Source organism: Ambystoma mexicanum, chromosome 13 (genome assembly GCF_040938575.1).
Source record: "Ambystoma mexicanum isolate Mex_15411 chromosome 13, UKY_AmexF1_1, whole genome shotgun sequence".
NCBI lineage: Eukaryota > Metazoa > Chordata > Amphibia > Caudata > Ambystomatidae > Ambystoma > Ambystoma mexicanum.
The window spans coordinates 600940019-600961660 of NC_090938.1; the positions used below are offsets into that span (position 1 = coordinate 600940019).

Below are 21642 nucleotides of genomic sequence, written 5' to 3' on the forward strand. Positions count from 1 at the left end.
TTAATTATAATATGTGTATATTTGAACAGTAGCACTTAAACCCCCTCCTCCTCCAACCTCTACTGAAGTGTAGTGCCTTGACAGCCACTTTCAAGAGTTAGTCCTACTTTTATGTTAGTTGCCCTGTCCCGGTTTTTACTTTTTAAATCTGGTCTCCCTACTTGTGCGTCTAGCAGTTAAGCACAATCCTGTGGGCGCTGTGACCCCAACTAGGAGGAAAATCTCCCTACCACTATCCCAAAATGATGGGGAGTGATCTAAATTCAATGCAATATACTAAACCTTCCGCGCAAACCCAGGCCCCAACCGTTCCACTCCTAGCTCTAAATCAGGGGCGGTTGGATGGGAAAATATCTCTCCCTGCTGCCCCTTTTCCCACTGCGTCTCAGGGGCACTAGACAAAGAGGGGGAGGAGCGGGGGAGTACCACTTCCCCCCCCCTTATAGCACGTCGGAGACCCTGTATACCTTGGGACTTCTGGCACTGGACAGCCGCGCCCAGTGATGTCACCCGACGCCCAGCGCCGGACCTTCTCCTTCACGCTCTCACCATATAAGCCGACCACCGCGCTCTCAATGTTGCCACCCCTGGCATGTTGCCCCTTCATGTTGCATGCAGAAGGTTCTCCTGAACCTGCGTATATGGTTACCCCCAATCCATATGAAGGGGTCCTACGCATCTTGTGCTAGTTTATTCTTCTTATTTCTGGTTTTGATAAAGCTCAAACCACATCTGCCTGAAGCAACAGAGGCAGTGCCCAGTTGTGTAGGTCCACGGCATGTACACAAGGTGTCCCAGGCTTGTAATACCTCTTATACATGTCCCAAGGTGCTTTTTGCCCAGTGCTATTTTATGGTAACCTTTTCGGTATTACCCAAATTGACCTTTTACAATTGACCTTTTGCACAATTGACCTAATTATAGTGGTCCTAATTGACCTTCTGCACAATTGACCTTTATGTTATTTTAGTTATTTTATATATGTATTGGGTTAGTTTTGGATTATAAATAATATAAGGGGATTGGGTGGGGGGGTAACAGGGGGTTTTGGATTGGGTGGGAGGCTTGCGGGGGGGGGGGTTGCTCCCCACATATATGACCTAATTGACCTTCTAAATTAGGTAAATTCTCCCGAGGTCAATTGTGAAAAGGTCAATTAGTATACAACCATCTTTTGCATGTGTTACCTGCAGAGTATATGAACTACATGTGCCCTGTGATATGTTTATGGTATATGCAGAGCGTGTTTCAGGTTGTGTGTCTGGGACACTATCCGTGGTATGAGTCGAGGATGGTCCGTGCATGTGTCCAGTGTACTATCCGAGAGATGCACCTGTCACCTGAGCTTTGCGTCATGTTCTTGGTATATGCAGAAGCTTTTGCAAGGCACGTGGCCACTGTTCTCTCGTTTGCATATGCACAGAATGGTTGCTGCCCATCTTCCTTTTTTTGATGAAGGATAGCTGCATGTAATCGTTGAAATTAATGTCCAGGTTGCCCCATGTTATATGTACAGCAGCAGGGGGTGGACTGGGAAACCAACAGAGGCCCTAGAAATAATGTTAAAAGTGGCCCCATATTATACATTTTCATCAAGCCCAACCCTTTTCCTATGGGAAATGCCACGCGAGTCCCAGGCCTACCGGGCAATTTCCAGAGTGGCCTATAGGCCAGTCCACCCTGTATAGTGGTATTGAGGACCAGGGATCCCTTTTCCTCATAGTACATCAACTCACCACAGACTTGTTCCATCTTGTCTTGTGTATGTTACGAGTCCAATGTCCTGTCTGGTCATTTGGTAGCTGTTGTTCCTTTGTCAAGTGTTTGAGGCTCCTCCAAGCCCCAGCTCAAATTTGATAGGATATCGAGAAATCACGCCCGCCCTTTACCCGACTCCCCATGTCCTGATTGTGCAGAGGCCAGCCGGCTGTCAACTTGCAGGTAAAGCTTCGGACTGGAGTTTACCTGTAGTGAAGGAACAAAAGAATCTCCATGCGTTGCTTCTGACGGCCATTTTCTTTTTCCACAGGGGAAAGTTTGCAGTGGTTAAGAAGTGCGTGGACAAATCCACCGGCAAAGAGTACGCCGCCAAGTTCCTGCGGAAGCGGCGCAAGGGCGAGGACTGCCGACTGGACATCATCAACGAGATCGCCATTTTGGAGATCGCCAAGTTCAGCCCTCACGTGGTGGACCTGCGCGAGGTGTACGAGACGGGCAACGAGATGATCCTAGTGCTGGAATAGTAAGTGCCCATTGGGAAAGCCGCTATTATTGATGCCCACGAAAGCGGGCTGTGTGGGATATTGCCTCGACGGCGGGCTCTGTCACTCGTGTTGGTCGTGCGCGTGCTCCATGATGTGAATTGGTGGGTTAGGGGATTTAAGTGCCAAACGAATTATGCCTGACCCAAGGGTGCAACATTTCTGTGCACAGTCTACAGAATTTAAAATGTAATACAATCAAATCAGCGATTTGTATTGGTTTATAAGAAGTGTTTAACTTTACAAATGCTACAACAGAAAATCCGATCATCCCAGGTACATAAACCCATTTTGGTTCTTATTTCTTTTCTTATATTTTTTTTAGGTGCCAGGTTCTTTGCCATCATTCTCAAGTATTTTTGATGATGTAATTGTCCTGTATTTGAGTGTAAAGAGCATTTTAATTCCAGTAAAATTCTGTAAAAAGGGGAAAGGGCAACAAAGGCCCTTGTGATTCCGCTCCATTTCCGTCTCTCCCGATTATTTGTTGTTTTGTCTTTTGTGCGCCTTGAGGCCTACGGGCAACGTGGCATGTTTCCAAGGATTAAAAATAAATAAAGAAAACTTCTTTAAGCAACGTTAACACACAACGGGTTTGTCAGTCCAAACACTACTCTTCGCCCAAAGAAAAATGGCTGGAAAATGAATATGTAATCACGTTTAGTTCCATTTTCCCTGTTTTGCGGTCTAGATAAGGCCCTTTTACATCATTTTTTAATGTTTGACCTTTGACCACCCAAGTCGTAACTGAGCTCCGCCCCAGAACAACCCCAGCCTCTGCTTTTTGTGCATAGCCAGGGTGAGTGGATTTAACTCGTCACCAGGACGTCATTTTCACAGTTCCGGGATTTCTTTTTTCCCCAATTATTTGGTATCATGTATTTAAGTCACGTTTGTTTAAAGATTAACAAGACTGCAACTCACAAAATGTGTAAGCTTGGTAAATGAAAGCTAGGCGCTGAAGAAAACGCGGTGCCCTGGCAACATGAAGTCGTCTGATCAACGTAATCGGCCAGCTGTGTTCCTAAAGGAGTAAAACTGGCCCAGTGCTTTGAATGGCATGCACAATCAAGGCTGGCTCTTAAAGGGGCAGGCAGGGCCTTACAAGGTGCCATGTGATGTCGGTAAGTGACGCCTCTTCTTTTGCTCCTTAATTGTGGTGCCGACCCCCGCCAGCCATGCTTTTGTAGCGATCATCATCCTCAAACCAGGAATGCGAGGGTGATGATCCCTGCATCGCTTGGTTAAAGGGATGCCTGGCAGGGGTCGGTGCCACAATTATGGAAAACAATGAGGTGGGTACATGCTAAGGCCCTTTTTCTAAAGCATGGAGTTCCCACTAATGCACAAGAACTTCAGGCTTTAGAAAAAAAGCCTGGCCTTCTATCAGCCTGATCGGCTGGAGCTAGCAGCGGACTTCAGAGAGCTGCAGCAGCATCCCGTCTCAAACACTTCCTGAGTCTGTCAAGGCTCTGCCCCGCTAGCTGCGGCCCACTTAAAGCCGTGACTGTGCCGGAGTGTCTCCCGATGCCCATCCACTTTATGCAGCTGCAGATCTCTCGAGTTTCCTTACTCCATGTGCGAGCAGGTTATCCAGTCCTGCTTTTGTTATTTGCATTGCTGTCCTGTTTTAAATTGCACACTACAAGACCCAGAATTCGAAGAGCAAACCGGTTTCGTTGACCCACTCTGGCACGAGGAAACTTGAGTCCCGCAATTGTGACATTGCGTATAATCCTTCACGGCACACTTCCAAACATAACATAACCAGCCTGTCGAGGCAGCCCTGTCCTCTAGGTCACGTTTGGAAGCATTGCAGTCCTATTTTGTTCCAGGTGCACTGGTAGAATCCGAATTATTTTGCATAATTTGAAAATCGTATTTTCATTTTGTTTTTCTCCCCTTTTTGTGCGTGCATGCTTTCTGTAGACACAGCTGTAGCGTCCCTCCTCGGGTGCGCGTGCGCACCTGACACCGTGGAACAGTCTCGCTCTTGGCCAGGCTCAGTTGTACTGTTGGAGTTTCACACCTGCCAATTAACACGAACCTCGGATGCAAAGCTCGGTGTTGCTCGCGCTGCTGACCCAATCACGTGTGAGCTCCGCCGCCCTGGCCAGGTGGATCTCTGGAGCAGGGCTCTCGAGCTCAACCCTCCATGTTTTCCGGACATCCACGCAGGATGCATTTCAGCGCAGTGCATCCAAATGGGGCCCATGTTCTAGAACAACGTTCAGTTTTTCTACAGGTTTTAATGCAACAGTTCTGCTTCTTAGCACTAATAAAACGGTGCGCTATGTGTCGTCTTGCGAAGGACGGAAGGGCTGAGTCGGCCCAGTCGGTATTTGACTTGCAAGTGCTGGGAATGCCCCATGTCGGAGGCAAATGCTGAACAGGAGTGAACTTTCCACCCACTGCCCTATAGCTTATAACAGGAAGGTACCTTTTATTGGGCACATTTTCTGACACCAGTTGAAACCAGTGCAGCCGGGTGTAGCTAACCGCCAAGTGTTATCGACTACTGTAACCTGCTTGAAGCAGACCAGGCGATTGCCCATCACGCTTAGAGCGTTCTTTCTGCAGCCCAGATCTATGGACCCAAGGTCCCGAGCTACCGGAGCCGGATCCCATAACGCGGAATTAGCATATCGCTGAGGCGTCCCTGGGTTCAGCCTGGCAGCCCCTGCGTGTGCCTTGGCCGCTTCGTGCCGTCTGGAAATAAATACCCTCAGCCGCTGATGGCAGATTACTCTTCAAAGTTGGAGCCCTACCCGGTGATTATTCTGCTGGAGAAGCAAAAGCAGCTGCGTCTCCGGCTCCCTTCCTGCCAGTCGGCGCGCGGTGGCCACATCCTGCTGCTGAGGCCTGGCCGCACGGCTCCCAGCATGCACTGCGCGCGCGGCCCGGGCTTCTTGAGGTCTACGCGGTGGCCGGGACGGCGCGCGACACTGCCGTGTCAGCGGTGGCCAGGACTGCAGATGCTGACGCTGTGCAGGCCCGGCAGGTAGACGCCGAAAACCAGAAATGGCCTCTCGAAGCAACCGCGGCCCGTGCCTTCCGAGAACACTTCAGATCGCGTTGCAATACCACTTCCGCCTCTTACCTCTGCAGCCGGGGCAACACAAATAATTGCGTTCCCACATGCTCTTGTAAGCAAATAACCAAGTATGAGAGTGATTTGTCTGCACGATTTGAGCCATCTAAACTGCCAGGTGCTGCTCTGTGTCACTGTGCTGCTCATAGCATCATTTCAACAAACCTCAGCGTGCAATGCGACACTAACCCAGACCTGGTTTTAAGTTTGCATTGTGAAATATAGGCCTGTTTTGTGGAAATCCAAGACTATAAGTCCCAGAATGCAAACTTAAAAACTAGGATTGGACTAGCGTCTCTGGATAACGTTGGCATGTATGCCGAAAGTGACATTGCACGGTGCACGGCCTTTATCTAACTATTCTGCTTACAGTAAATTAAATCACATGACCTTTGTCAGCTGTTGCAGCATGAGACACGTCACAGCTTTTGTATCTGATGACCTCATTGATGGTGTTCAATTAATTCTACAAGTGTAAAATGGATGATCCTGGGGGGCTCCCAGCTGCTCATTTGGCTCCCCTAAAAGCAGCCCAACACGCTGCAGCTCGTCTTATTACAGGTGCACAGAAATGTTACCAATATCGCTCCCGTCCTGTGCAAACTACATTGGCTTCCTCTCCAGGTCAGGATTCTGTTCAAAACTGTATGCATCAACTACAAAGAAGTCCCGAGTAGCACACCGGCGGACCTGGCATGAAAGCTCCGCATATCTGGTGGCACACGCTCCTCGTGCAGCATCGACCAACCGGCTCGAGTCGCAACTCGCACGCTAAGTGTGCCTGTAAATAATCCTGCTCTTGTCACACACCCACCCGGTGGAGCTCAATCCTGGATTGGGCTCAAAATGCTCCCACAATTCTCCAATGTCGCAAATCTGTAAGAACTTGACTTTTTCAGCACCACCTGACCAAGGACTAATCCCGGTGGAATTACAGATCGCAGCAAAGACTGTAACTCGCAGTACTGCGCTACTGATGCCAGTCCAAACGCTGACTACCCACAGCCTGTAGAGCGCTCTGCTGCTCTCGAGCGCGGTCCGCGCCTTAAACCGTACAATAAATAAACTGATGCATACCTGATCAAGTTCTGCTTTTTCTGTAGGCAAACCTGTTTTCCGTGAATACATTTTACCCTTTCAACTTTTATATATTCCAGTGTTGGACTGATCAGTCCATTTACATTGATAATGTTACAACTAGTCTGTTCTGTACAAAAGAGAGTGACAAATATTTAGATTAATTTATTAGTTTTTTTTTTTTTAACCACACACCTAATACCGTCCCTGAGTTCGGTTTCTAAGGCATGGATCTGGGATTCAAACCTCTGTTGCTCTGCTGGCCTTGCTTCCAAGACAAGTGCCTTGCACCCATGCTGCCCTAAAACAAAGGTGCGCTAGTCAACCTACTGTCTCAATATCCCTCCACAAATGGCAGAAGAAAGGGGCAGGCCCAAATAATGCTTTCTGTACCAATATTGTTTTTCAGGTTGCCGGGGCCACCTCTAAGCTAAAGCAAAAAAAGTCACACAAGCAGTTAAAAGGAAAGAGTCACCACCGTGGGCATTAAATGGCGCCCTCCCATCACTTACTGTGCTGCTGAATGCCTGGGGATCATTTCACTGCTGTGCAACACAATAGCCCCTTCTCCCCCATTTTCGGTCCAATAGCGGGTAGAGGTGTGCCTGCCTGCACGTATAAAGCGCGTGCTACTGCGTGAGGGTTTCTTGGTGCTGTGATAATGATAATGATGTTTTATATAGTGCCTTAATCCAAAGCGCTTTACAGAGCACATATTTACATACAATATCACCCAACCGAAATAGGTGCTCATTTATCGACCTCGGAAGGATGAAAGGCTGAGTCGGCCTTGCCGGGATTCGAACCTGCGATCTGCAGATCACGCCCAGATCTCTGTGACCTGAGATATAGTAGTAGATCCATGTTTTCAGTCCCAGACACTTCAAATTCATTGAAAATTAGGTGTTTCTGGCAACTCCTAAGGGGTAATGTTGTCTACTCCAGTAGTTTGCTCACGGTTTAAGCGCCAGCCTGTCGCATGGGGCCAGCCTACACTTTACAAACTCGAATCTCAACGAGGTGACTCGGCCCTTCATCCTTCCAAGGATGACAAATAATTTACCACTCTTATTACAGCGCTTAGAAGCGGGACTGTCTGGCATGAATAACAATTTTGATATTATTTAGTGCAAGAGGGTGTATGCTTCCTGCCAGCGTGAAGCGCTTGCAGTGGGCACAGACCGCTGCAGGAGGGGCATGTGGGAACACTCGGAAGGCCAGCGTCCTGGCATGCGGACATTGCATGGCATTGTAATCACCAGCGGGCGCTTGGGAAATAACACAAAGACTCAAACAGCAGCGATGCCAACAGTGAGCTGCCCGGCAGAGCCCAGACCGCCCACGCGTCCCACAATTCACTTTCTGGCAACGGAGTGGTTACACCTACGGGTGCCCAGCGTACCACTGAGCACTGTGCACCATTCACGCAGCCCTTGGATTTGGCCATCTATCATGGTTGCCAGACTGTCCGTCCACACACACTTCCGCCAGATGGCTTTTTTTCCCGTAGTGGGCAGATTTACCCCATTGAGGTTCAGCTGACTTACCGATCACCCAGGGATGTGCAAAGAGGCATTTTAAAATGCATCTTAGAAGAGGCTTATATAGACTTGAATCTCACAGCTGGTCACCTTCTGCCAATCTCCAGTGTGGCCGCTGTACGAATGGGCACGCCCCAGGTCTCGCCCCATCCTGTCTCCCTCACCCTCGCTGTGCTTTAGTCTAGGACCCAGTCCAGGTTTTGAAATGGTCACTGCCCATGTCATTTGTGCCACCCACTGTTTGCTACTTGCCACCCTTTGCAGGTTCAGATAAGTTTCCAAGAATCGGAGTGGTACCAGGGGTGGACTGGGCAGCAAAAGAGGCCCTAGAAATAATGTTCAAAGTGGCCCCACAAGAGGCCCAGAGTGGAGAGGCCTACCGAGAAATCTGCAGAGTTCCTTATAGGCCAGTCCCAGCCCTGCGTGGTACGCGCTACCAGCCCCCCGCATCCCCAAACACCCTTATTTCTTAGAGGCTCAGAACTGTATTAATGCAAAGCCCTAATGGCTCAATATTCCGAACTCCTCGCAACCCCGCTATCCACTTCTCCATTACTATTATTTATTTATTTCCGCGTAGTCGCAAGGCTACTTGAAGTGGCAAGCTACTCCGCTGGCATAAATGCCAGTCCTCCACATGCACACTATTTTTTTTTTTTTTTTTTTTTTTTTTTACTCGCCAGGAGGTAAATGTTTCTTGCCGGTGGCGAGTGCATATTTCTGGATTCTTAAGAATGCTTCTAAAGTATATTTTAATGTTCGCGATGTCAGATTTTCACGTGAAGCAAGCGGTTGAGCTCATAGTATAGGCAGTCCCGTTCCCGAAGCGGACAGAGGTGGTCCAACAGACTTGGCTGGTCATGGAGTGAATGTATATTTTCTTTGCTTTTAATTCACAGTAAAGAAACGGGAATCTGACGACATTAAGGAAAACCTGCATCAGTGGCTGAATTTGAGGAGATTGATGTGCCCCTCCACCCCCCCCCCCCCCGCACCCTCCGCACCCTCCGCAACAGGCGGCTAAAGCTGAGGCAGAGGCTGTCGCGTGTCAAGTGCAGGGCACGTGGCAGACTTTATTGCTCCGCGGCTAATACAGAGGTCTCCTTCTTTTAGCGATTTCTGTCACTATTCGCTCCGGGGAAGTGCGCTTAGCCACTCGGGAAGAGTGGGCGAGAATACACTGTATAGCGCACGCGCTTTCCAGCCACCTGAGGCCATTGCGTGGGTGGCGCCATCTTAAATGTGGACCGGCAACAGGGAGACTTTCCCTGTTGCCTCCCAACAACCCCACTAACCTCCCCCAAATCCAAACATGCCCTTTCGCTGCCCCCCTTCACCACTTACCTGCTGGACCGCGCTTTGTGCTCCAGTTGCCGCACTCCGCCCACCTCAGCCACCACCATAGAAATTAAAAAGGGACTGGCTTCCTTTTCATATGTCGGGGACATGTTTTTTTTTTTTCCTCCCAGAGATTGGCATTGCGCAATACGCACATCCCATCTCCTGGAAAAAAAGAAACTATTTGCAGCCAGGGTTGCGATTAGCTATCACCCCCTCGTCGGAGGTGCATACATGACCAGTAACGGCCCACAGCCCTCAATGAGGTCATTGCTTCATCCCGGCCTGCCCAGGCTCAGGCTGAAGGGCCATTACATTCCATTTATGCCCCCTCCTTACTTGAGGGTGATTAACCTGAATATAGCAATGCATTAGACCATTTTGCAGGGTCCAAAATTAAGATTTGATGAGCAGATGTTAAATCAAGCTCCTGGGTAGCTGCGTCACCCAGTAGTCATAGGCTGCCTTTGGAAAACATGGACGCTAGAGCATGGCATAGCCCACATCTGAATTCCACATGTCGTGCAATCTAACCTTTTATTAATTGTTTAGGACCCATTATGCTTTAAATGTGTTCCAATGCTTCTTTCTGTACCTGTTCAAATGTGATATGATATGGCATTTATACCATGCCTATACACAAGTGTTTCAAGGCGCAACGAGGCAAGGGAGGGGGGGAACAGAGGGAAGACGGACAACGATTTTACTAGGCCAGGTGTCATTCATATCGCGTAAGTGCAAGGGAAGGGGGAAAAATATGCCAAGTTAATGTCCCATAGGTTTGTTTGTATGGCCTACTAGAGTCTCCTAGGCTGGAAGCAGGAGCTAAATGGCTGTCGGTTCCAGCCATTTTAAACCCTGGGACTGCTTTGCAGTATGCAGAAGAGTCTACACCCAGAAGCCACCACAAGAAGGAAGTCTGACAGACACACAGCTAAGAAGCCAGGGTCAAATTCGAGGCATAGGAACATTCACAGCATTGCAAAAAGGCAAGGGTTTTACAAGAAAGTAACCACACGCTGGGAAACTGAAAGGTTAGGTTACAGCAACACTGGCCTAAATTGAGAGTTCAGAACCCGTATTTAAAAGCCGCATGATGACGCAGTTGCTCTCTGTCCCAAAACCCATGTGGGTTTTCTGGTCCGGCCTTCACATGCTCTCTTGTGCGCAGAACGATCCACGCTGACATTGAATCTTTTTATACTGGGGAGTGGTGGCACTTGAAGGCATTGCATGGCAGCCAAACCATCAACCCAGCTCTTTTTCCATGGGCATTTGTCCATACTACCCTCAGGACTGACAGATGTCTGGTGGGCTTGCCTGAATTCTGTGCCCTGGCCTACATACCGTGCACCCAAACACGCACACAGATCAAGGCCACGTTTGCACAAGCTTATCGGTGACGTTCTTTGGGTAGGCGCGTGACCTTGCCAAAGTAAAAAGGTTTTGCGTGTCCTTGAGAGCAGTCACTGAGTGGGATCCTGCCGAAATGCCACTCCACGCACAGGGAGTAGTGATGGGCTTGATTCCTAACATGTGGCGTGCTACCTGTTGAACTCTCCACCAGAATCCTTAATTGGCGAGTAGAAATGAAAGCCAAAGGCATTCTCCTCATCCAGGATCTTCCTGGGCAGTGGGCGAATTTAGCCCTTTGCTGTCTCTTCGAGTCATATTGAAATAGAAGAGGAACAGCAAACGCCGAAAACAAGAATTCAGAACTAGCAATGGTACTGGCGGCCATCTTAGTTGGGGCCGCTGTCAAGAAATCTAATGGTTCAAATAAATTAAGACGGGCATCGTCACTTGGGCTGCCATGGTTGGCTTGGCTTAATACCACACATTACCATTCGGGTTCATATTGAATGAGTAGGTAATGTTTGCCAAGGCATTATTTTTTATAAATTTTTGCCAAACCTGGGCTAAAGTGATACTAGGAGCTAACCGCTGATTTGGTTTTAGGTGTCCGAACACCTTCTGAAGTGTGCAGTTTGCACGTCTGCTTGAGGGGCTCTGCCAAGCAGGGGGAAGTGGTCTGCTTTCTGTGAGCACCCCAGTCTGGGCCATGAAATGGAGGTCGTGAAAACTGAATGTTTGCTTGGAAATATAGAGATGAAACTAGCGCAAGACGCAGTGGAAGGTGCAGTTTAGTACTCAGAAATCTCCTTTCCGGAAACTGGTACTTGCACCTCCCTGGAAAAGTCCTTAAGTGCCCTGAAATGGTGGAATTCTCATCGAATGTCAAAGCTGGATTTTCCTCTAAATTTCCACCACACTTGGCACATTACAGCCTACGTGGCCCAACTCTAGTGTGGATTTCCAAAGTCCCTGGTTTATTTTTGAAAGTTAACTAAAGTTTAAAAAATGGCACCGATGGTTCCAACGATCTGCCATTTTGGATTACACTTGGATTTCCGGTTAGAGTGCAGCTCCTGCTCTGCCACCCTGATTACATGCTCCAGAACAGGGTCCGAGGTGATATGATCTGTTTCTGGCTCATTTGCCCTGGCTTACAGGCTGTGTTATTTTCCATTGTGGTCATGGGTGATATTTGTCCGCATAAGACAACCAGATGGCGGCCTAATGACAGCGTGCATGACGATTCGCACCTTTTAATGATGCAGCCCGTCAGGCATAGTCCTATTAAAGTCTTAGTATAAATACAGCTGTGAAATCTAGTTATATGCAATGGTGAGCAGTGCCATACTATGCCACAGGCATATGTGCCCAAACAGTGTGGTTCTGTGCCGTAACGCGCAGTGCGCGCTTCCTGAACATGCCCCTGAAACGGGGAATCCCTACAACACGCAGCAGAGCACGCACCTGCAAGACCCATCTCTAGTGTTCTTGCCACTCCCCACCCATGTGGGCCTTTAAATGCCACTGGCCTTCCGTTTACAGCCAGGTGGCCCTCTGCTGGAGCAAATGCTGCTCGGTGGGAGGCCTGTTATTTCCGGCTGCTAAAATTATCTAAATGCGCGGTTCTGTTTGATATTTCTGCTTTATAAAGGCCACACATCAAAAAGACAAGATTTGTATGCAGGTCGTGCTGTGTGCAACCTTTAAAAACGGGAATGGCACACTACTGGTGGGGCGGCTTTCACCCTCCCCAAGCCCCTCAGAAAGCCGTATGCCTGGCAACTCCTTACCCCAGACACACTGACCCCTACACAAAAAACATGCATACACACTCACATTTGCCTGCTCCCCTCCTCCGCCACACAGACACTCACTCACACTCACCCACCAAAAATACGTACCTCGGGCACCCGCGTCTCTTCTCTTTTTACCCGGCTGCGCCTGTCGGCCCCTGCACGCACTTGTGTGCGTTGCAGGAGCTGACAGTTCGATTTGGAAAGACCGCTCAGAGCAGTCTGCAAGCGATCTTTCTAAATCAATAGAAAAATTCACTAACTACGAAGTGTGCTGGTGGGGTTTAGGTCTCCCGGGGTACAGGAATATCAGATAATTCTGTATATTGGAAGAATGAACCCAGCAACTTATTCCAATGTTGCGTTCTTTGGGCGCTTGTCCGTGCGGTGCGTCGGGGTTCAAGGAGGACCAGCTATGCTCCTCAGAAGCCCTGTATCGTCATTGGTCTGGCCTGGCTCCACGGGTCAACAATGAGGTACAATTGCTCTATAGTCTCTCCCAAAATATAGTCCCATCCTTCCAATAGAATCTCACACCCTCGCATGCTTTCGGCCTCGTTACGAGTTTGGTGGTACACCCTCACATGCTTTCAGCCTCGTTACGAGTTTGGTGGTAAACCCTCGCATGCTTTCGGCCTCGTTACGAGTTTGGTGGTGTTTCTGGAGGCAATTCAGCCATGCTCCAATACTGTCGCCGCCTGTCGTATATGCCTTAAAACTGCGAGATTACGAGTGGCAGGATGGTGGTGTTGATCCCGATTCATGGAGTCCCATTGGGAATTTGGAGCATACTCTGTGGGTGGTAATTCCACCTGCCATAAATCCCCCACTTTGTTTGGAGGACCAGCCAAATGGTAGTGGTTATCCTCCACCTCCAACCTCCTGGTATGGTGGTGCGGTGAAAGTGGAGGCAGTTGCACTGCTGCCAATTTATTGACACAGGGGCATGGTTTAGATTTAGGTGGTTCATTCGGTTCATCTGCGTTTCTTCTGTCTTTGCCCCGCGGCCATGATTAGGGGGGATGGCTTTGTTCTCTCGCATGGATCTCCAACCAACCGTCTTCACTTGCATGGTCTATCTTTGACATCCTGCTCATTTCGCAATCCGCGCTCTTGCACTCCTTCTATGTCTCACACAGTCTCCAACCTCATGTACCTCACTTGAGTCTCACCCGTGCCCCTGCTCCCCCTACCCCTCCACCACACCTCTCCTAAATCAAAATCGGTGATCCCCAAGAATGGCGACAGTCAAACCTGTGCTACACTTCCAGGAAACCCACAAAAAACATGTGAAGACATTGGGCCTTGTGCTGTGTTTTCCATTGGGATTCACCATTGTTCTATATTTGTAGGGTTTTGTAGGGCACTGCATGCTGCTTCCTGTGCACCTCCAGGTGCCATGGGGAAAGAGGTTAAAGGGGGGAACCTAGAAGGTTCCAGGACATAATACTGATGTCCATGAACGCAGCCAGTGGTATTCCTTTTTTTAGGATGGTCCTGAGGAACTTCTTACCATGTCCTCCAACATCTAAACCACTACCTCTGGCGGGGCTTCTAACTGGGCCATTTTTTTTACAGTGGCAAAATGGCCTAATATAAAGTTGGCAGCCACACCATACCCAGGATGTATGGGAGAGTTGGGCTGAGCTGGGTAGAGGCTGCATGGTGCTTACCGCTGGCTAGGATGGTGGGCCTGGTGATGACCATGCCTTAGGGTTGGATGAGCTCCTGGCGCCGCCAGCCCTTGCTGTAGAATGGCAGGTGAGGGTCCAGTCCTGGGAATCTGAAAAGGAGGGAGCCAGTGAAGAAACCTGAGGGAGGAGGAGTTAGGGAGTCAAGGTGGCTGGGATGAAAGGGCCAGGGGGCTACCACCTACCTCGATTGGGTGGTTTTGTTGCTCACCGATCGAGTAGAAGAGGTCTCCAGAATGTAGGAAAGCAGTCCTCTTGAAAATGGATTGGGTGTTCCAGAAGTCAGAGCTCTACACATGGAGGGTCGCGCCGCCAAAGTCGATAATAAACCTACGCCTACAGCGGGGGTGAAGGATACACAACACATTAACGAGCTGGCGTAGAACTGGAGACTAACACAGAATCCTGTGAAGGACCATTATTGACCCAGGTTTGCCTTCGCTCTGTTAATGCTCTGTGTGTTTTACTTTTGTCAGGGCTGAAAACAGAGAAGTTATTCTTTCACGTGAAAGCCTTGCTCAAAAAGAAATGATTGACTGCGCATGGTCTCGGAAAGGTTGTGCAGGACCAGCCAACAAAAAATACGTTCTCTCCCCTGTATGTAAGCATCCCGCTGGCTTTTTTGGAAGGTTGTCGAGTTTTCCATTCCGGAACACAGCACAGCTTGCAGCGAGAGCCAGGCTCATGTTTGGAAAGAAATCTGGAGATTTCTCTATACCCTAGTCCAGAGGTATTCAAACTGGGGGACTCGGGCGCATTGTCGGGGGCAGAGGTGTGCACGTGAGGTCCCAACCTGAAAAGTAAAAACACATTTTGTTTTTTTTAGGGAAGAAATTAAAATCGCGGCTGGGGGGGGGGGGGGGGGGGAGTCCTGGGCAGGTGCAGTTCATCCATAATGGGCAAAGGGGCATCGACCCAGTGGCACCCTCACCCATTATGGAGGAGCCAGCCCAGTGAAACACTGAGCACTCCCTCAGCTGCTTTTTCCAGCTGAGGTAGTGCCCCTGGGCTGGCTGAACTGTTTCCCTTTGACAGTTGAGTTCCCTAGCCGCACATGCTCAATGAGCCATGCAAGGCTTGGGCGCTTTGCTTCACCAGCCTTGCCTAGCTCATTGGAAATGCTGGCTGGGGAACTGCATGTCTGTATGTGTGAGGGAGAGCTCCTGTGCATCCTCGCATATACAGACAGGGCAGGCTGGAGCAGAGCGTTCCAGCTCCCACACTCAGGCCCCTGCACGCATGTGCAGGACGCTTTTCCGTCCCGATTCCCGCTCATGATGCAGGAGCTCAAGCGCTGGGGAGGAAACCTAAGTCAAAAGGTAAGTTTATGTTCATTTATTTATTTGTATGGGTGCGTGTATGCTTGTATTATGAGTGAGCGTTTTACCATTTTATTTTAAACTACATTTTAACCCATTACTTAAAGTGTCCTGCGGAGAACCCCTCCTACCCCACCCACCTGAACACTTTGATTGGCTCAGGCTCCCTCGTTACGTTTGGTTGCTGTGGCATATCTGGGAGAAACAATTATGCCCCACTTGTCACCAGCTGCCACTGGCCCGGGGACTGTGCTGGGAGCGGGGTGAGCCCAGGGACTGGGTTAGGAGTCCGATTAAGGAGCCCAAGAGACTGTGCTGGGAGCAGGTGGAAGCAGTCCAGTCACTATACTGGGAGTAGGGTGCAGTGACGGCGCGCAATAGTTCATATAACCATTTGGACTTAATGTCCAATCGGCATTTTAGGGCGGCCTGGCCTGCCCACATTTTGCTTAGGGGGGGCCCCAGACCCCAAATGTCCGAAGACCACTGCCGTAGTCTGTCTTGTTTCACACACGGGCCTCTGGGAGATTAATTGGCAACAACGTCCACACACTTAGATTGGGGAAGTTCCGGGAAATCCTAAGCAGTGGGGTCACAAGCTGTCCCTCGTTGTGCTATCTTTGTGCTGTAACATACACAGGGCTGGCTGAAGATGTCTGGGCTTGTGGGTGCCCATTACAAGATGTTTGCCCCCCCCCACTTCCTTACACCTATGGAAACTAGTCTTAGGCCTCAGTGGAGTGCATACATTACAATGAAGAGAGAAAGCAATGCAGGGAGGGAGAACATCGCTGCAGATTATTACGAGACAGGCAGTCAGGAGGTAGCTAGCTGAAACACTAAATAGCCACTGAAAAGCTCTTAAGCTCTTTGTCAGCGAATTGCTAACCCAGTTGAAACGAGAGTAAAAAGGCAAGAAGGTGATAAGAATGCTGCTGGATAATGCAAATGCCCAAGGGAGGTGATGGCCTGAGGTGAAAGCGAAGGCAGCCAGTGGTGTGTGCGCTGCAAAGCGCCCTTTTAATCTGCTGAATTAAATACGTATTTTGCTTTGTGATAATACTGCCAACATGGGGGCAGCTGCTTTTGAGGCCCATTTCAAATGAGATGTTTGGAAAGTCTAGCCAACCAACGTTCCTGAGCATACTTGACCCATTCCATTCAGGAAGTGTTTGCACAGTCCTTTTTGGTTTTTTTTTTCCTTCCCTTTTCTGTGTGTTGTGGTCCGGAATTTCCCATTTTTAAATCCGGCCATGGAAGTTCAGAACGAAAAAACATGCATTGGCAAAGCCAACAATTTTGCTTGTTCCTAGGCATGGGTTAGGCATTGCCCGGGCACTGCCTTAGTGGCACTACATGAACATAAGATGGCAAATGCCTGGACATGTTGCACCAGTGCCTGACAAATGACCGACTAATGGCTCCACAACGGACCCAACTTCCTTCCCCATTTTGGTGCACTGTGGTCCAGCCTGACGCACATGCATACCATCACAAAGCATTCTTCTCCCACTGAATCCCTCCATCCACCCCTGTACCGTGTTACCCACGTTGACATCCTCTTTCCTTCCCCCATCCTCCTTTCTTGTTCTTCCAGGAGAATAAGGTCTGGGTGCCCCGAATAACGGCATAGTGTGCCACTCCATTGGCAAGCCAAGGCACTCTTAAACTACTGTCATCGTGTTTGGCACAGTATAAATTCAGTGCAATGAACAGCTGCAAGATCGCTTTTTAATGAAGTGCTGAATACACACTTGGTTAAGACATTGTATTGCAACAGGAGCTGTCTTACAGCTGCAGTAAAGTCGGTACCTTTCATAAGACTACTTGGAAACACTGGCCTGGACCAGGGGATCTGTTTGGAGCAGGGGTTGGCAGCCAGTGGGTGGGAACGGCCATAGGCACTTGCATGGCCATCGACAGTTAATAGGTGGGTACAAAACGCCATGTCCATCATCCCATTCCATCTCTCGTTTGTCTTCGCATCCTAAGGCAGCACTCACAGTGCCAACTAATAACCAAAACTAACCAGGACAGGTGAAGCATCTGCCGAACGGCGTGGCGTGGTGATGGGTGGATGGTTGGATGGATGGATGGATGGATGGTTGTGGTTTCCCCATCTGACTGCTCTGCAGTTGTACAGGGGGCAACAGTTGGGACGTCAAGCAATTGCTTCCCCTTGATGCTGCCTCTTTTAACCCCTGTGGGTTTGTTCGCTCTGATAATTACTATTTGTAAAGTAGCTATACCCTTGGCTGTCGCTAGGTGTGTTTGCTGTGTTGGTGCCCATTATCAACCACTGTTTATCAGGATACCACAGCCTCTCAAGCTTTTGCTGGTGATCACCGGGGAGCCGACGTCCCTTCCAGCCATCGCTGGGCTTTTGGTGGGAAAGCACCAGTCTCAGGCATCACAATATGTGTTGTGTTTTTTGATGGCTGCTGCATGTCGCCCTGCAACCACTTCAGAACACTTTGCCACCAGGCTGAATGTTTAGAGTTGCCACCGGGCCGGTTAGCCGCGGGATTGTCAGATCAGCAGATGGCCATAGAACCAGGAGATTGAAGGGGAACAAGGGTTGTGGGAGGCATTATCCCCCCCCCCCACAGGGAGCATGGAGTCTATCCCCAATGGTGGGCAGGCAGGTTCCTGGGGGTGAAGGCCATGCCCCACCATTTCTGAGACTGGGTTATCTGCTCCCCACTGTTTCTGCCCTGGTTCCTTGTAGATCCCCTGCTGCCAAATTACCCTCGTTGGTGGTTCCCGACTCCCTTGTATCTATGCTTTCCTTACTGTGTCCTCCCCGCTACCCCCCTTAGGATTTTTAAAGCACTCCATTGTTTCCTGAAGCTAGGTCCATGCTCAATAAATACTCATTTTAATAATAATTTACTCTACTAGCTGTAAGAACTGGGCGCTCACAGATGCTTAAGTGCTGGACGCTCCCAGAGAATAAAGTCTGTTGCTTTCGGAAGGCGATCCCGTTGAAGTCACTGGAGAGTAACCATTTAAAGGCTTACCCCTGTCACTTATTTTAGTTTTTTAGAGCCCTTGGCTGTTTATTCATTATCCCTAGGGCCCTTTGATGAGCAGGTGAGATTTGTCCTGGAACATATCTCCAAGCCCTACTCTTCTTTCCTGTTCAGTTCTGGCCACCCCCTCTGCTATCTTTTTATTTTCCACTCCCTTTTCCCTTCCCAGATGTCTTTCATGTTTCAACATCTGTTGTTTTGAAGTTGTATCTGCAGAAAGGTGTCTAGACTCTTTTGTGCCAGCCAATGTCGGGGATAGTTGTTTGCTCGGCCTGTGCTGGAAAAAGGAGACCCAAAAAATAAAAATAAAAAAAACCTATGTTACAGGGGATTCTCGTGATTCTCGTCAACACGTTGCCTTATTTAACCAATTGAATATTTAGTTTTGGCTATTGGTGCTGCCTAGAAGTGACTATTGGCATAGGCTGTGAACAGAAGAGAGCGCTGTGAGGAGGAGGAGCACACAGCCTCTGGGAGTGGTTGGCCTTTTTACACACTCACCGATTACCCATACCCTGCTTGCCACTGTTGTCATTCCCACCCACAACCTGCCCCTGCCAGCCCAAAACACCCCCCCCTCCGGTGTCTGAGGTAGCGCTGTGAGTTTCCAATGCTCTTTCGAAGCACTCTTCTAAAGGGAGTGACTTAATTGCAGCTGTGAAGCAGCGCCCCTTCCCTTTCTGTCTGGCTTCTCTTTGCCAGGCTTGGCCTTCAGGCATTTCATCTCGGAAGGCTTGTCCCTTAGACATGTGATGCATTGCACGCACTTCCTGCTTGTGACGCCCTTGAATAGAGGTGACTTGTGGGCCGTGATACACGAGTGTCACTGTGGCGTGTGTTTGCGTGCGAGTGAGTGATGGGTGTGAGTGTGGGTGGATTAGGGTATACATGTTGGGTGAATGGAACCTCTCTGTAAACGATGATTAAGACTTGGCTGGCTGGAAAAAGAATCCAGGAAATCATGGGTGCGCTGAGTGCGCACTACTCCTGTGCATGAACCTCACTATAGCTTTGCTGCAAGTGAAAAATACATTCTAACCCAATCTTTTGCACGACTGACCCCTGCCTACCCCTTTACCAAACCTGACGGCAACTTGAGAATTCAACCTTTATATAGATTGCTCATGTAGTGATCAACCTCATGTCGGCGGGGTAGGGGGGGGGTCAGCCCGAGCCTATTACCACACCCGCCCGAACCAAGGGGTGATCTCCATTAGTACCCCAAGCCTCCACCCAGGGAGACAATTCCTTTTTTGTTATGTTTTTGAGGAAAGCAGGCTTTGCGCATGTTTGATTCATTTATGAATAATCTACAAACAAAAATGGCTGACAGCCAGACACAGAAATATTAAAGGGAGGACGGTATGAGGCACTGCTGATGGCCTGCCACACACAAGCAGGGAGAAGGACTGTTTGTGGGACTCTAGGGTTGGGGGGAGGGCACGCTTGGTGGGCTAGAGTTGGGGAGGAGACTGTTTTAAGGGGACCTGGGTACCAGCCAACAGAAAACGTGGTGGGCCTGGGGAGGTGAGGCACCAGGGGGTCGGGCCAGAGCGTGGGCAGGTACTGGCCTATTCCTCCTGGGTTCCCGTTTTCCTGATTTGGCCAGCCCCCTCAATGCCCTACCCCAGATTCTAATAAGTGAGTCAGCCATTGGGTATTGTTAGTTCTAGTGGCTGGGAGTTTGAGCCGCATCATTAGTAGTGGATGGTTTGTTTTTTAACTACTGCATTCATTTAACTTGGGCATCTGAGGCCAGATCTTATGGTGCCTGAATTCCTGAAGACTAGCTGCGTTGAACACTTATGTCCAGGGCAGGAAATGGGCCAGAACAAGACGGAGCAGCGCTCCGGCAAAAAAATGTCTTGCTGGAGCCCCGTTCGTCCTCCAGACACATGGGGTCCCAGGCACGACTCTCACATGCTGTGCCTCGTGTAGCAGACCACGTTCAGAAGGCGCTACGTTCTTGCCGAGTCTTCTGCTCGGTGTTGCACAGGCTGCTCCTGCTGCACAACCCATTCTTACTCTGTGCCTCGTCCACCTCTTTCTTCTGAAAGCAGTTTGCTCGTTAGGAGCGTTCAGAACACGAGTTGAGAACACACACACGCACAAACTGCCATAGCCCTCACATACAGCTGTGCAGCTGCTCAAACTGATAGGTGTCCTACATTTTACATATATTTATTAGGGTGAACATTGTACACTCGAAACAAAAAAGAACATTATTTGCTTTAAATCTTGTTTTAACCAATCACTATAAGACGTGTAACATTTAAAATTGTGGACATTATGTTGTTCCCATAATGCTCTTTGCTTTTTTGCAAATCGCCAGGATTGGGTTCTATACAGAGATGCTGTGTTGCGTAATCTGGCCGGGGGACACGCCCCTCCTACGAAGTTACGGTTCCCCCAATTTCCATTTCCAGCACTGGTTATGTTGGTGCGGCGGTTTCTTAGAAAGGACCATTGAAAAGGCTTTTGCAGTCCTATTTAACGTTTAGGCTCATGGCGAAACCTGACGGGCTCTTGAAGTTCCGCCAACATATGATGCAAGCGGTCTGCTCTCGATATTAAACACCGGGTTTGATTATGAATGTCTACGTTTCCATTCTCTTTGCGCACACTTTGGCCTGGGTCCATTGCATGCTGTACTTAGCTGGCAGCGGCAGCCAAAACTGAGCAGAGAGTGAATAGCGTGGCATAGAATTGGTCTCTGGCTGCCATGAGATCACCGTCGGCAGCCAGTGACCTGGCACCGGGCAGGTGGCAGTGTCACCCCCCTTAATGAAAAGATGAAAGAGAGGACCCCAGTTGGCAAACCCAACATGGTGAGCACCCCGGACCGCACCGTATATCCGCAAGGAGTCATCACAACTCCTTTTCATTGGCTGGCTGCCTCAATGACCCTTTCTATGTGGAAAGTGTCTGGTGAAGCGGTTACACTTCAGCAGAAGCAAGGTCAGCCTGACCTTGGGAGAGCGTGAAAACAAACCCCCCTTTCTGTGCGCTCATTCAGTGCCCTGTGGGTACAGTAGAGGAAGGTGATTCAAGGTTAGCGGTCTTTCATTTCAATACTAAGTTATATGCCGCCATTTTTTTAGGACAATGCCGGCTTTATTTTTTTTCTGCTTTGCAAGGTTATA

The 21642-nt window shown here is 49.3% G+C and overlaps 1 protein-coding gene across 1 annotated transcript in view; it reads left to right on the top strand.

Annotated features, from left to right (window-relative positions):
- LOC138521534 (serine/threonine-protein kinase 17A-like) overlaps positions 1-21642 on the top strand; it is a 149909-nt gene that overhangs the window by 57505 nt on the left and 70762 nt on the right. Inside the window, exon 2 of the mRNA XM_069634437.1 lies at positions 2030-2242. Coding sequence (XP_069490538.1) covers positions 2030-2242 — 213 coding nt within the window. The remainder of the gene's footprint in view (positions 1-2029; positions 2243-21642) is intronic.